General features: G+C 57.1%; 3 protein-coding genes across 3 annotated transcripts; all 3 read left to right on the top strand.

The window, feature by feature from the left end:
- Positions 1–263: 263 nt before the first annotated feature.
- Positions 264–2,126, top strand: D7B24_008282 (uncharacterized protein; the record flags this gene model as incomplete). Its single annotated transcript, XM_028642372.1, has 2 exons — positions 264–1,986; positions 2,047–2,126. The coding sequence occupies 2 exons, from the start codon at positions 264–266 to the stop codon at positions 2,124–2,126; spliced, it is 1,803 nt and encodes a 600-aa protein (XP_028493818.1).
- Positions 2,127–3,130: 1,004 nt separating this feature from the next.
- Positions 3,131–8,571, top strand: D7B24_008281 (uncharacterized protein; the record flags this gene model as incomplete). Its single annotated transcript, XM_028642371.1, has 6 exons — positions 3,131–4,862; positions 4,937–6,360; positions 6,421–6,524; positions 6,696–7,681; positions 7,745–7,813; positions 8,243–8,571. 6 exons carry the CDS (start codon positions 3,131–3,133, stop codon positions 8,569–8,571), a joined length of 4,644 nt encoding a protein of 1,547 aa, XP_028493817.1.
- A 1,401-nt stretch (positions 8,572–9,972) lies between these two features.
- On the top strand, positions 9,973–10,459 carry D7B24_008280 (uncharacterized protein; the record flags this gene model as incomplete). The annotated part of the gene is made up of 3 exons (XM_028642370.1): positions 9,973–10,053; positions 10,302–10,398; positions 10,452–10,459. The coding sequence occupies 3 exons, from the start codon at positions 9,973–9,975 to the stop codon at positions 10,457–10,459; spliced, it is 186 nt and encodes a 61-aa protein (XP_028493816.1).
- Between the last annotated feature and the right edge of the window lie 5,743 nt (positions 10,460–16,202).

The following is a 16,202-nucleotide window of genomic DNA, read 5'->3' as shown; positions in this document are numbered from 1 at the left end:
CCAGTAATCGCAGTCCACTGTGGAGGAAAGTCTTACATTCTATCTGATGGAGCAATGACTCGGGAGGGACTACAAGAATGACGCTTTTTCTTCATTCGAATCGGCCAATGTCTTGGTCTTTCTCGTGCCAGGTGTTGATGATCGCTCACTTGAGATCAGCACTTTGATTCTCTGCTATTGTACTATCAATCCAAGCCAGCTCTGTCCACTTCGAGCAGGAAAATTCATGATCTACTTCGTTTGAGTACATCTCCTGCTACACCATGGTGCTTCTCAAGCTCCACGCCTGCGTGGCAGTCACCCTCGTCGCCCTAACAGAGGCGCTCCTAGTCTCCCGCGCGGCTAGCCTCCCAGCCAGCATTCAGCTCATCCGCCAAGCTCCGGCCGGAGACGAGATCCAGCTCCAGATCGCCCTGAAGCATCAGAACATCCACAAGCTTGAGTCAACGCTGCGCTCCGTCTCCGACCCTTCGAGCTCACACTACGGGCAGTACCTCTCCAAGGATGAGGTCAATGCGCTCTTTGCTCCGTCCAACCATTCGAGGACCGCCGTCGAGTCGTGGCTGAAAGACGCCGGCATCACTGCCGTGTCAACTCGAGGCCCCCTCGTTGATTTTGTTACAACGGTGGCCAAGGCAAATGAACTGCTCGGGGCGGACTTTGCCTGGTTCGACGTCGAGGGTCACAAGAAGCTGCGAACGACGGAGTACTCCATCCCCGACACGCTCACGGCGCACATTGACCTCGTTGCGCCAACGACATTCTTCGGCCGCACCAAGTCGCACCGTATGATACCCGACGACGAGACCTCCGAGCTCGATTCCCGACAAGCCCGCAACACGACGACCTGTTTGTCCGTCATCACGCCCGACTGTCTCGAGGAAGCATACAACTATGGCAGCTACAAGGCGGACCCCGCGGCTGGCAGCCGGGTCGCATTCGCCAGCTTCCTCAACCAGTCGGCCCGCCAGGAGGATCTGACGCAGTACCTGAACACGTTCAAGCTGCCGCCCCGAAACTTTACGACGGTCCTCATCAACGGCGGCGAGGATCACCAGGACCCCAACGGCGACATTGGCGAGGCCAACCTCGACGCGCAGTTCCTGGCAGCCGTGACGAAGAACCTGCCGCTGAAGCAGTTCATCACGGGCGGCTCGCCCCCGTTTGTGCCGAACCTGCGCATCACCAACGCGTCGACCAACTCGAACGAGCCGTACCTCGACTTTTACGAGACGCTGCTGGCCACGGACGACGAGGGCGTGCCGCAGGTGCTGTCGTCGTCATACGGCGACGATGAGCAGACGGTGCCGGTCGAGTACGCGAAGCGCGTGTGCAACCTCATCGGCATGATGGGCCTCCGCGGCGTAACTGTTCTCGAGTCGAGCGGCGACGCGGGTGTCGGGGCGCCGTGCCGTGCCAACGACGGCAGCGGGCGCGCCGAGTTCACGCCAACATTCCCCGGCACGTGCCCGTACCTGACGGCCGTTGGCGGCACGCAGGCGTGGGCGCCCGAGGTGGCGTGGGTGGGCAGCGCCGGCGGCTTCAGCAACTACTTTGAGCGGGCGTGGTACCAGAAGGCGGCGGTCAAGACGTACCTCAAGGAGTCGATCCCGGCCGAGGTCAAGTCGTACTACAAGCACGGCGGGTTCGTCGACTTTGGCGGCCGCGGATTCCCGGACATTTCGGCGCACAGCCTCGAGCCGTGGTACCAGTTTGTCAATGCCGGCAGGCCCAGGCGGACAGGTGGCACGTCGGCGGCGGCGCCCGTGGTGGCGGGCATCATCGGCCTGCTCAACGATGCGCGGTTGAGGGCTGGGCAGCCGACCATGGGTTTCCTCAACCCGTGGCTGTACGCTCGCGGCGTCGACGGCTTGCTTGATGTGACCGAGGGCAAGGCCGAGGGCTGCGGCGGCATTGACTTGCAGAGCGGCAATCCGGTGCCCGGTGCTGGCGTCATTCCATGGGCATCGTGGAATGCGACAAAGGGTAAGCAGCAGCTATCCGTAAGGCCTAATGAACGAATAGAATGGCTAACAGCATGACTAGGATGGGACCCCGTGACTGGACTTGGTCTTCCCGACTTTGAGGCGCTGCGACAGATTGCGGTCAATGGCACCAAGGCATGATCTGGTGCTGCTGGATTTCCGTGGTTGCGATGTATGTAGTTGGAGATGCTGCGAGAGCAAGGTTAGAGTTGAGGCTCACATTCGGTATGGCATGGCAGATGACGGGGTACAAGCGACAGAGGCGATGGGTGCGGCGATTGGGAGGTATCTGCACATGGCCCCACTTGTACGGTTGGTGACTTCCGCTTGAAGAAGCTAGCTACAGCTTGCATGTACGGTCACTCTTTCCTCCCAATGCCCAAGCACAGGATCGGGAAAGAAGACAGACCCGTGATCTGCAGATTTTCAATTCCATACATCATTCGCACCCTGGGCTTGGCATATCTGCGATCAAGCCATCATCTAGTGCACTATTTGATGGTGTTCTCTTCCTGTGAAGAAACCCGGACATGAGCTGGCTAAAACCGAGAGGCTGATTGGGGCGTGCGTGACAGTGGTGTGTCTCCACCATACGAACACTCCACTCGGCACAGACAAGGCAGCTGCAGGGCCGCCCGTCATAGCTCCCCACATTTCCCGTTTGGTAGGCACTACCCAGGTAACGAACGCTACTGCGTCAATGCGCCTGACGGGATAGGCCCAGCAGCAGGACGCTGACAAACCTCCCCCCGATTCCGCACTCAGACGAATCTTCTCGTCGCCCTCTGGTCGAGTTGCTTTCGCGCTACTGTTCGTGTCGTCGTCACTCCTCCGAAAAGGAAAAAAGGACAAGGAAAAGAAGGAGGGGTTCCCGTCGATTTCACCCAGCTGCTCCCACCCCGATCGTCAGGTCCTCGTCCATCTGCATACACGTGCATCTCGAAGCACTTCGTCATCGACATCATCACGAGCATCCCTATCTCTCGACTCGACTTCAGCCACACGGTTGCTGCTGCTGCTGCTGCTGCTGCTGCTGCTGCTGCACAGTCTCGACACTCCGACGCCACGCCCGTCGATGACTGCCCTCGCGGCGGCCTAGCCCCCGCAGTAGCCTCACGACGCGATCGAAGCTGCCGACAACCACAATGGCCAATCCCTTCTACGGAGCGGCGCAGAGGGTCCTGGAGTCCGGGTCCATCACCGGCTACCGTCCGCGCCTCGAGCTTGGGAGCGACTACCTTTCCGCTACCGACCACTTCAAACAGCCATTATGCGGCAACAAAGAGGGCTGGGGGCCTTTGAGCCCCTTCCGATATGACTTCACGCCCTGCTTCATCGACGTATGGGTCGCCGTCGTCGCCGCCTTCGGCATCGTCTTTGGCACCATGGCCACCGTCTGGCTGCTCAAGAAGACGAAGCCCGCCAACACCCTGAAGGACTGGTCCTTTTACACAAAACAAGCCCTTCTTGTCGTCATCATGCTAGACGTTGCCGTCCAGCTTGCCATCCAGATTGCCAGCTACCCCAAAATATGGTATGGCGACTTCCGCGTGTACACCACCTTTGCGACTATTCTCGCACTCGGCGTCATCTTCGCTATCCAGTGGCTCGAGCATGGCCGCCTTCGCAACCCCAACGGCGTCGCTCTTCTCTTCTGGCTCTTCCTCCTGATTGCCTTTGCTGTCAAGCTCCGATCCCTCATCTCCCAACAGATGTACCACAAGAACCTGCCGTACTTCATCACATACACCGTCGGCGTCGGTCTGTCTGTCGTCGAGTTCCTTGTCGAGTGGTTGTGGCCGAGGAAGACGACCGCCTACGAGGTCTTGATCGATGAAGAAGAGTGCCCTGTCGAATACGCCACCGTCTTCTCCCAGCTGACCTTCTCCTGGATGACGCCCCTCATGCAATTGGGCTACAAGCAGTACCTGACCGAAGAGGACCTCTGGGGGCTCGCCCACCAGGACACCACCAAGAGCACTGGTGAAGCCTTCGACGAGGCATGGAAGCACCAGCTCAAGAACCGCAAGGGCCCCTCGCTGTGGCTTGCCCTGTTCCGCGCGTACGGTCTGCCCTACGCCGTCGCCGCTCTCTTCAAGCTTGGCAACGATGTCTCCCAGTACATCCAACCCCAGCTTCTCCGCCTGCTCATAGCCTTTGTCAGCTCCTACGGTGTCGGCGAGCAGCCCCAGCCCGTTATCAAGGGTGCCGCCATTGCCGTCGGCATGTTTGGCTGCGCTACCTTCCAGACCGCCATGGTCCATCAATACTTCCAGCTTGCCTTCGTCACGGGCATGCGCATCAAGGGCGGCCTGGCCTCTGCCATCTACAAGAAGTCCATGAAGCTCTCCAACGAGGGACGTGCTTCCAAGTCCACCGGCGACATTGTCAACTTCATGGCTGTTGACGCCCAGCGGCTCCAGGACCTGACGCAATTTGCTCAGCAAGTGTGGTCCGCCCCGTTCCAGATCGTCATCTGTATGGTGTCGCTGTACAACCTCGTCGGATGGTCCATGCTCGCCGGTGTCGGTGTTATGGTCATTATGATGCCCGCCCATGGCTTCATTGCCCGAATCATGCGAAACCTGCAAAAGGAGCAGATGAAGAACAAGGACGCAAGAAGTCGCCTCATCAACGAGATCATCAACAACATGAAGAGCATCAAGTTGTACGCCTGGGGTGCTGCCTTCATGAACAAGCTCAACTTTGTCCGAAACGATATGGAGCTGAAGAACCTGCGCAAGATTGGAGCAACACAGGCCTTTGCCAACTTTACCTGGAGCACAGCGCCCTTCTTCGTTTCGTGCTCGACCTTTACCGTCTTTGTCTTGACCCAAGACAAGCCCCTGACCACCGAAATTGTTTTCCCTGCTCTTGGTAAGCCCCCACCCCCCGCTCCTTGCCTCGCCGAGACCTTACCTTCGGCATGGTGCTGACCTGGGGGCCTGCAGCTCTTTTCAACCTCCTGACGTTCCCCCTTGCTGTTCTCCCTATGGTGATAACATCCATCGTGGAGGCAAGTGTCGCCGTCGGCCGTCTGACCTCCTTCCTGGGCGCCGAGGAGATCCAGCCCGATGCCATTATCGTCAAGCCTGCTCCTGAGGAGATGGGCGAAGAAACCGTCGTCATCCGTGGCGGCACCTTCTCCTGGAACCGCCACGAGTCTAAGACTGTTCTTCGTGACCTTGACTTCACCGCCTACAAGGGAGAGCTCTCGTGCGTCGTTGGTCGCGTCGGAGCCGGCAAGTCTTCGTTCCTGCAAAGTATCCTCGGTGATTTGTGGAAGATCAACGGCCAAGTCGAAGTACACGGAAGCGTCGCCTACGTCGCGCAGTCCCCGTGGATTCTGAACGCCACGGTCAAGGAGAACATCATCTTTGGATACCGTTACGACTCTGCATTCTATGAAAAAACTGTAAAGGCTTGCGCCCTGGTGGACGACTTCGCTCAACTGCCCGACGGAGACGAGACTGTCGTCGGCGAGCGTGGCATCTCCCTGAGCGGTGGACAGAAGGCACGTGTGGCACTGGCCCGCGCTGTCTATGCCCGTGCTGATATCTATCTTTTTGATGATGTCCTCTCGGCCGTGGACTCTCACGTAGGCAAGCACATCACCGAGAATGTCCTTGGCCCCAGGGGCCTGCTGAACACCAAGACCCGCATCCTGGCCACCAACTCCATCTTCGTCCTTCAAGGCGCTAGCTACATTACTATGATCAGGGATGGACAGGTTGTGGAGAAGGGCACATACAAGCAACTTGTGGCTATGAAGGGCATGGTCTCAGATCTCATCAAGACAGCCGGCCAGGAATCATCTGGGCCCTCCTCGTCCAAGGCCAGCTCCAGCCGCTCTAGCACCGCTTCGACAACCGTCCTCGAACCTGTTGCCACGGGTCAGGAGAAGGACGAGATGGAGGAGGCGCAAGAGCGTGTCCCCGAAATGGAACCCATCAAGACAGGCGCTTCCACATCGGCCAAGAAGCGATCCGACAGCATGGCGACTCTGAGGCGTGCTAGCGCCGCTAGCTTCCGAGGTCCCCGCGGCAAACTCACCGACGAAGAGGTTGCTGGCAGCCGCACACGACAGGGCAAAGAGCACTCGGAACAGGGCAAGGTCAAGTGGGACGTGTACTTCGAGTATGCGAAGAACAGCAACCTTGCCGCGGTCGCCGTCTACCTGATTGCGCTGCTAGCTTCACAGACGGCCAACATTGGTGGTTCGGTCTGGCTCAATATCTGGGCAGAATACAATCAGAAGCACCACGGCAACCCCAAGGTCGGCATGTTCATCGGTATTTACTTTGCCTTCGGCATTGGTTCTTCCCTCCTGACCGTTCTGCAAACTCTCATCCTGTGGATTTTCTGCTCCATCGAGGTAAGCATTGCGTCGCCGTCGCCACCATGATCCGGACGACATCAGACTAATACACAACAGGCCTCTCGGAAACTGCATGAGCGAATGGCCAATGCCATCTTCCGGTCACCCATGTCATTTTTTGACGTCACACCAACAGGTCGCATCCTGAATCGCTTCTCCAGGTTCGTGCCACCCCATACTGAGCCGCTTCATTCTCTCGTGGTCGTACTTAAACACCAATCTGCGTGGCGTTTCGAGCCGAGCTCGGTGCGCGCCCCTGATGCACGTTGGTGGATGTCTCAGGCAATGACTGAAAAGGCGGGGGAGTGCAACGGCTGACGTTATTCATGCAGTGACATCTATCGAGTGGACGAGGTGCTCGCCCGGACTTTCAACATGCTCTTCGTTAATCTGGCTCGATCCTGCTTCACGCTTGCGGTCATCTCCGTGTCTACACCAGCCTTCATCGCATTCATCATCCCACTCGCCCTGACCTACTATTGGATCCAGCGGTACTACCTGCGAACGTCTCGTGAGCTCAAGAGGTTGGACAGCGTTAGTCGCAGCCCCATTTATGCACACTTCCAGGAGTCACTAGGCGGTGTCTCGACCATTCGGGCGTACCGACAGCAGCAGCGCTTTGAGCTTGAAAATGAGTGGCGAGTCGATTCGAACCTCAAGGCGTTCTACCCCTCCATCAGCGCCAACCGTTGGCTGGCTGTTCGTCTTGAGTTTATGGGTGCTCTCGTCATCCTGGCCGCCGCCGGCCTTGCCATCATATCCGTGACAAACCACAGCGGCCTCAAGGCCGGCTTGGTCGGTCTATCCATGTCATACGCCCTGCAGATTACGACATCCCTCAACTGGATCGTGCGCCAGACTGTCGAAGTCGAGACCAACATTGTCTCGGTCGAGCGTGTTCTCGAGTACGCCCGTCTGCCGGCCGAAGCGCCGGAGGTCATCAAAGAGAGCCGACCTCCGGTCACGTGGCCGGCGAATGGCAGTCTTGAGTTCAAGAACTATAGCACTCGCTACCGCGAGGGCCTCGACCTCGTTCTCAAGAACATATCCCTAGATATCAAGTCTCACGAGAAAATTGGTGTCGTCGGGCGGACCGGTGCAGGAAAGTCGTCACTGACGCTTGCGCTGTTCCGCATCATCGAGCCCACCACGGGCAACATCAGCATAGATGGTCTTAATACGAGTTCTATAGGGTTGCTGGACCTCCGCAGGAGACTGGCCATCATTCCCCAGGACGCCGCCCTGTTCGAAGGTACCGTTCGCGACAACTTGGACCCCGGTCACGTACATGATGACACGGAGCTATGGAGCGTACTTGGTGAGTTTTCTTTCGTCACACAAGCAACACATTAGGCTGGAAGCTAATGCCCGGTCATCACAGAACACGCCCGGTTAAAGGACCACGTCAACAGCATGGAGGGTGGCCTCGAGGCCAAGATTAATGAAGGAGGTAAGTTCGCGCGCCGCCGCCTTTTCGCTTTCCGTCGGCTTTTGCCATGTCCTCGTGTGATTGCTGCTCGCACCCGTCCCCGTGTACCCTGTGAATGACCGAGGCGGCCATGTCGTGTGCATCCATCAATACTGTCGTGCCTGTCTACTGGGCTTGTCATGATGGCAACGACATGGTGCGTCGCGCGACCACGGACATTGGCTTGGTCGTCATCTTTCACATGCGTCCATCTGTTCCACTCACCGTCCCCTGCATGATCTGCCCTTACATGCAGATGGTCGCAGTCCCGTGCTGTAGCTCCTGTCTGCCACGACGGACGAAGTCTCAGTCAGGTCACAGACGGCAGCATTCTTCACTCGGGATAGCGTTGCCCACCACCAACATCAAGTCGCTTGACAATGCGCAGCCCACTGACTTGACGACACACAGGCTCCAACCTCTCCCAAGGCCAGCGGCAGCTCGTCTCCCTCGCGCGTGCGATGCTGACACCCTCCAACATTCTGGTTCTCGACGAGGCGACGGCCGCCGTCGACGTCGAGACGGATGCCATGCTGCAGCAGACGCTGCGGTCTCCTCTCTTCGCAAACCGCACCATCATCACCGTGGCTCACCGCATCAACACCATCCTCGACAGCGACCGCGTTGTTGTGCTGGACAAGGGCGAGGTCGTCGAGTTTGACTCACCCAAGGCACTACTGAAGAAGCAGGGTGTATTCTACGGGCTCGTCAAGCAGGCGGGTCTCGAGACGGAGACCTGATGAGGTGTCTCGGGAACACGCTTGTGAAAGGACGGGATTGGATCTGGTCGTCGCTACGGAGCAGGGGAATCCGCTTGCCCCTTCAAGCGAGGGGCGGGAGGGGAAGGGGGCTGATAAGCAGCGTGGCCCAACGGGTCGTCAGCATTGATCCACTCGTTATCGAGAAGGCTGTCGGGGGAGGCGGGGTGCTGAGACGGATGGCCAAAAGAAAAGAAAAAAGCGAAACCTGTTTTTAGTCTGACCCGTTTTGTATCAGAGGTCTAGCCTGTTGTAAAGCTACTTGTACATACCTTGTCGCGCAAAGGAGCTGGGTACATCTTGTCAGCCCTGTGTTTGAACACGCATATTCCGCCCTCGTCAGAAAGTGGGCATGAAGCTACGTAGGTTCGCGCGTTCTCTCCACGGCGGGAGAGACCTTTGCACGGTGGAGACGAGCGAGGACGCAAACCTCAATACAGCCAAGCTACACACGTAACTGACAACAAGCCGGCAGCCATTCGCATCTCCTAGGCTGTAAAAAGGGCGAGTACAAGACCTCGTCGCCAAGAGAGAGCGGCATGACGACGTCTCTTCAACACGGGACTTTTGCTAGCTAGGTCGAGGGAGGGGGGGGCGCTACGTGCGCCACACAGACCATCAGCTTTTATTCAGTGGCCGATGGGGCAACGATGGGCCTTTTCGGGGCGAACTCGCTTGCGTTCAAACGCCCAGCTAGGAGGTTAAACTGTGATTGTCATCCTTCGCTAGGAACCTTACCTTACTTAGTTTGGAGCCAGGCTTCAGGCCGGCAGGCGGCTGGCGGCTGGCGGCAGGCAGCAAGCGGGGGCGTCGTTTTGTGGCTTTTGTCTACCCCCAGCCCAGGGCTAGTCAGCCTCGCGCCACTCAGAGGTCGGATCTTGGACGTTTCGAGTTGGTGATGAGCAGTGCGGCGAAGTGCCCGGCGTGCGTGTGACCCGAGGCAGCTAGAAATACATACATAACCAAAAGAAAACCAAGTGCGATTAACACATTGCCATGCGAGGCGTGTGCGACATTGGCAGGGCACATCCCTGGGCGCCATGGCGTTTTCCCTACCCTCACATTTCAGATCCCGTCTCTCCCCCCCCCTCCCATGACGACACGAGTGTCTAAAACTGGGACGTCGCCCGCCCGTCTGCTTCGCCCCTACCTCACCGGTCTCACATGGCGTGTGACATCCAGGTTGCAGAGACAATCGACAAGAGGGCGCTCGCTGTACTGTACTCAAAAGGAACCACTGGCGGAAGCTCGGGCGGGGGTGGCAGAGACACGAGGTGAAGCATGGCTGCTGTTGTGCAGAACTCTCCCCCATTTTGAGACAAGAAGCATGGGTGGGCCGTTGCTGTGGGACAGTTGTCGTCAAGGTGGCACCGACACGGCGCCATGAAGGTGATCGGAGCTGCCAAGCCGCGCCCGGCCGTCGCCTGCTACCTGTATTCGGACATTTGCGTCGCCGGGCTGATGGTACGTATGGATGGATTGACTAGTAGCTGGGATGTGACAGAGATGACTGCATTAGCTCGTCCAATCCTCACCGCCGGGGCCAAGTTGCCCCAACTGAGGGATGCGGCCCATCGCTGGAGGTGTTTGCTTTCTGATGTTGTCTTCACGCATATACATACGGGCGACAAGTGACGAGTTCTTCTGAACGAGCGTGCCGAGAAAACCCAGGACGCCATCAGGGAGTCAGATAGACTGACACGCGGCACCAGGAGCGTTTCGAAAACGGGGTCATCAATCTGGCCGGCCGGACGAAAGCGAGCTTGCAGAACGTCTTGCACCAGCGCAATGGTGCCTGGCCCACGTCAAGTATGTTACTGTTCGAGGCCGGCGAGCGCAGTCGCACACCGACACTGTTCCAGCGCCCTAGCGGGTTTGCATACTGCGCACTGTCGCCGGCCGGACACTCCCTGGTCCGCGGCTCGGTCAAGGTTCAAGCAATATTAGACTTGCAGGATATTACATGCAAAAGCCGTGAAGAAACGACTTGATCAGAGACATGGCCTGACTTGACAGGCGGCATTGAGTCACAGGAACAGACTCATGATTCCTGACAGCGATACCCTGCGCTGTGCCATTTCGGTACATCAGAATCAATGGTCACCAGGGGTTGGAAAGCTCTCTGCTCTTCTTACCTCCAAATGGCGGACTGTGGCGTGCGCAAAATGCTGTGCAACACACCCTGTGCGACCCCAGAACCTGTCGCTGTCGGAGGTCGGCTGTTTGTACCATGTAAGCGCATGACAGATGCACGGAGCTTCATTTCTGGACTAAGCCGAGAGGACTGGCCGAAGCATCTGATTGCTGGACATGAGCGGGTCTGCAATGGGTAGTATCGTGCAAGGTTCCGTCGGAGGGTACTCACTCCTGGCAAGGTAGCAACGCAAATGCTCTATCGCTCTGCTTCGATCCGACTTGCCAATAGGGCAGAAAGACATCCTCGGGAGTCAAGTCTGTTGAAGCAGCCTATCTAGGATGTCCAAATTCGATGTCACCTCGAGAGTCGATATCAAATTACATTCGCAGCCATTCCCAGCCGATAACGATGCCCGATATGCCTGGTATACTTGGCACCCCATCTTCACCCCCCCCTCCTTTGCCTTCAAGCATCCCGATTCGGGGCCAACGGTCCAAATGAATGGGTAGCCTGCATTGAATTGGCGTCAACCAACGGCCGTTGGGAGTCTGACAGCCAGCAAACAGAGCCCGTTGGCTGACTGGCTGTTGACGACCCAAAATGAACGTGAGAGAAGCAAAATCCTGGCTTTGGCAGGTCTCCATTCCCACTCAGACGGTAACGTAGCCACGAGGCGCCGCTATCCTTGGCGTACAGGGCTCTCCAAGCTGGATCAGCCCCTCGGTATGGGAGTGGCAAGAACAAGAGGGCATTCTGCCACTCCACCTTCCACTCTTCAGCCAGCTTCAACGTAGACGATGTGCTACGGGCTACAGGGGGTGTCAACTCGAAGACAAGCTTCAGCTTCGAGGGGAGAAGCCCAAGGCAAGATTTCAGCGGGGGATCCGACGGCCCTGTCTAGCTGGGCGATCTAGATGGTGTTCCCGAGAGGCTTCGCGATGTCGTGTTGTGTTTTTTTTTTTTTGGTCTGGAGCACAGGCCTGACTCTGCGCACGTCGGAGGTGTCGAAAAAGAGTTGAGATGACAGGCGGCTATGAGTGGAGCCCCCGCTGCGAAAAATGGTAGTAGAGGAGATTGTGGGGAAAGTCAGAGGAAGAGCTGAAAAAAGGGAGCTAGGAATTCCATCTGAAGGGATCATCGTCCGCTGTAACGGCGACTGACGCATGGTGAACTGACTCGAACGGAGACAAACGTAGACTTTGGAGGGTATGATGGGTAATCGTCGTGCCTTCGCATCGGCGATCCATCTAGCGATCGGTAGGAACAGGGCTCCTCATGTACCAAGCATCGGGCAGATGGCGGCGAGCTCGAAGCTGAAAGCAGTGGAAGAAGGCTGGTTGTCTAGTGTTCTGGTCACTTGTTCTGTTCATCTCAGCGGGCGTCAGTCGTATGCAGAATTGGTCGTGTTCATCAACAGGCACAGTCCCCTTGCATGCGGAAGATCCGGAAACTGTACAGGATGGATGGTCTACCAAGTATTACTGGTGCACGTGGAAACACCACGGATGTGCGGTACATGCTTCGTTGACAATGGGGAATCACCGTCTGTGCCAGCCTGACGACCATGTGTGGAGGCTTCAGGCGCAGGCCGTGCAAATGCCCAGAACCGTTTGGTTTGCTGTCGGGGCGGCCGGATCACCGGCTGCTGTGCTGTTGTGCGACGTGATGTACGTCTGAGCTTTGCTGCGGGCTCGACTTTGACCTCGAAAGAGTGCAGCATTGGCTCTCGTAGGTAGGCAGGCATGCCAGGTCGGGGCGATCATGCTGCCATACATAGACAAGAGTGAGGATGAGATGGGTGTGAGCATGGGTCCAGGGGGGGTTGAACTGGCAAGATCCTGGGTAGCGCACGGGGGGTGTTTGAGGCCCTGGCATAGGCCAATTCGAGTTTCCAAGGTTGAGATGTTGATGATCGACAGACGTGATAAGAGGTGCATGATGTTTGACTTGGACTTCAGGCCAGGTACCTGCGGGAAGTAGATGGGACAGATGTACCTTGGTGGCATGCAATGCAGGCGGACAATTAACCCCCCTCCAGCAAACGAATTGAGGGCAAACACCGAGGCCGGCACTTGACCGCGCCAGTCGAGATTTCCACCCGAGTACATGTAGCTGATCAGTTCACGCCGTGAGGGACCTGCCTCCGACACCTTGCCTTCCCGAGAGATGGGTATTCCATGTAGACAGGACGGTTGTGGCTATGAGAGTCGGAAGGAACGATCCAACAGAGCCAAACCGACAGGGCCTGCTTGCCGTGGTGTTGACGGCCAGTCGCCCCTGCAATGCCAACTTGGCTTGCCCCGCATCCAGTGGGTGAGCATCTTCCCTCGCTTAGAGGAAAAAGGTTCAAGGTGCTATAGGTGAGATTGATCGAAGGGGGTGGGTTGAAGGGTATGCTGCAGTATCGAGTCCAGTCAGGTAAGGTCAACCTCGAAGCCGAGGCTTGGGGTCTTGGGGGGGACCAAGTTCTATTCAGTTATTGGATGATGAGCTAGCTTGTGAAGTCGGGTCATATCCATGCTCGGTGGGGGTGCTCCAGATATTTCGATTCCTTCCCACCTGACTGCGTTAGTCTCCTTCAGCTATCCATGGGGATCTCCTCTGAGCAGCCGTGACACCCGTGCGCCTCTCTCCCTCCCTGCGTGGAACTACTTACTACTAATGAGATTGCACTGGATCTCTGTCATATACTGCGGCTCTGCCCGTCATCGTTCGGGCGAGCTCTGGCCCAGGGGTGTGGAGGGGGAGAGGGGGAGCCAGAGGAGAGGCCGTAACAGAGTCAGTCGGCCAAAAGCCCGCTGTATCCACTGTATCGGCCGACAGAGGACCACTGGCGGGGACAAGAAGGCCCCAATGGCCCCCGATGCCTGTAGCCAACCCACCTTAAGGTTCAGGGGAGTGTAGGGAAAGAAGCCCTTGCCGTCGCTTTTGCTCGTAAGATGCCTAGCTTCCCTGAGTGGTTGATTGAGAAACAGCACTTTAGGCAAGACCTGCCCCGCCCCGCCCCGCCCAAGCCCACGCCCACGCCTAAGCCCAAGCCAACGCCCCAGTAGCGACCCCCACCACCTCGTTCTTGCCCTGTCGTGTTCCGCCAGGTGAAGTGCGCCAAGACCCAGGCCAGGCAGACAGGACCTTGACTAGGGGATGTGCGCGGGCCCTGGGGCCCTGAACGCCTGCGCCTGGAGCTGGCAGAGGCAGAAGGGCAATTCGCACCTGCCTGTGGCATGCCCAGGTAGGTACCATGTAAGGTAGCAGGAGCATGCGTGGCCGCCACCCTCACTTGTCTACCTTACAGGAGAGACACCATCCACGCAACTCAGACATACAGCTTGAGCGTGGGCTCCAAAGATTTACACGGCCATGAGGCCATTGCCACTTGGTTCAGCCCTTTTTTTATTTATTTATTTATTTAATCTGCTCGAATATCAAAACCACATACGTGTGGTCCGAACACTCTTCGATGCAGTCGAGAGACGTCCGGTCCAGAAATTATTCTTCCGCTTGTCAACTTTACGTTCGGCCAGCAGGACTGTCTGCCCACCCTTGATTTGTAGCTAACGAAGGTGGCTCAGAAATTGACTGTTCGTTATCCCGCTATCATTGGCCTTCTTTGGTCGTTCGCTGTCATCATTGGCCGTTCCAAGACCGATGCCGATGTTGGGAATTTTCTCGCGCCCAGTAGCCCACAGTTGCTTGCACACGAAACTCGACCAAAACAGTTCGCTGGGGAAGAGCCAGGCTGAGGCGAACGAGGAACCCCGACGGACGCTCGCGCGGCGGCTGCGGCCGTGACCCTCCCGCTTAGCCTATCTCAAGGCCCCTTAGAGCCCCTACTTTGGTTTAGGAAGGCACGGATACACCCTAGCGAGCCTCGTCCGCCGACCTCTACCGCGAGGTTCTTCCCGGGCGCGTCACCTGGGGTGGGCGGCGCCCGTCATGCCCGTTCTTCCCGCTCTTCGTCCCGTCCCTGGGCCAAGGACACGCCCGTCGATCATGGGTTTTGTTCCACTGGTATCGTCGCCGATTTATCAATCCACTACCAGTTGTGTCTACAGCAGACATGTTTCTCGTCTGGCGACCTTGAAAATTTCCAGTGCCTAGGGGGCCACTCTTTTGCGATCCAAGCAATTCAACGAAATGTCTAGCGGCTAGTGTCGAATGTACTGTACGACGAAAGACACGAGGCGTTTCCAGAGTCATTGGTCAAGATCCTGAAGCGTTCAAACCGCGTGCTCTCGCAAGATCCTGGGGCGACAACCTAAGCAGAGTACAAGTCACCTGAAGGCCGAATTAGGATCGATCAAACGCAAACTTTGCAAGTTTATTTATTCGTCCCTTGCGTCGCGTCCGTTCAAAATTCGAAGTGGACGGTGTCCTTGGCTTGCTTCTAGCATGGGTCTCGCAAATGCCCCAACCGTGAAATGCCGGAGCTTTCGCACCGCGGTAGTTCAGGGTCAGCACCTCTTGGGCCAGCAAAGAATTCCCAGTAGATACCCCATGTCTCCGTTTACCACAGCTCACGAACCCGCCCACTTCGATGGCGACTTGCGACATGACTGGCCCGGCGACTGGATAGTCCGTGCCTGTAGGTACTCAAAAACTACCTCGTGGTTACATGAGGGGTCGGCCAGCCGAAAAGGAAAGCAGAAAAAGCAATTACTACTGCGGACGATGAGAATGATGCAATCAAGACTTTGCACCAAGCATTATCACCTTCGAATGGCTGGCGAGGCTCTTGCCGACCGATGCGCCATCCCAACTAGACCCACCACTTGTCTCACTCAAACCCCTGCACTACGACATGGGTTGTTCTCCCACACTTCATGCGGCCACGCACCTTTCATAATTCTTGTTCACCCCCACCCCTTTTGGCTCTTCCTGGAGTCGTAAGCAGCTGGCTTCTGTCCCCTCGTTGATTTTAGTGCGAAAGACGCAGCTACAGGGACGGACGACCTGTGGCTTGAGGCACAATGGGCGATATGCTCATCAATGTAGTTCTTTCGGAGCGCCCGCAAGACCTCACTGGTGTGTTCTCTTCCTCATGGGTACTTTGCAACAGTTTTAGATTCGCTTGGTCTTTGGGGTGTAGGACATGGACTCTCAGAATCGTTTCCCAGCTGGCATCACGGCATTCTCTCTCCCCCGTGGCCATTCTTTACCTACGCGATGCGTCATTTGCCCAGCAGCTGGACAGCTGGGTTGCCAGTGCTAGTCCGGAGGCTTGGCGAAAAGGATGGAGAAGAGGGCGAGGACGCATGTGGATTGTTACACCATGGCTTGCCATTCGGCGGCCAGCACATTTGACTACCGTTTAAGCGGGTTGTGGATTACGCGCAACGCAACGAACGGTATGCCATCGTCACGCACTTGACGCACATACTTTCACAAAGTGTGGCTCTCCGAAATTCGTTGGACGGTCGCTGGACGCTGGATATGGTCAGCCACTGACTGCACAGAATACCCATAACAAGATCCA

Source organism: Verticillium nonalfalfae, assembly GCF_003724135.2.
Source record: "Verticillium nonalfalfae strain VnAa140/NRRL 66861 chromosome Unknown scaffold_72, whole genome shotgun sequence".
NCBI lineage: Eukaryota > Fungi > Ascomycota > Sordariomycetes > Glomerellales > Plectosphaerellaceae > Verticillium > Verticillium nonalfalfae.
This window is presented reverse-complemented; position numbering and strand designations above follow the sequence as displayed.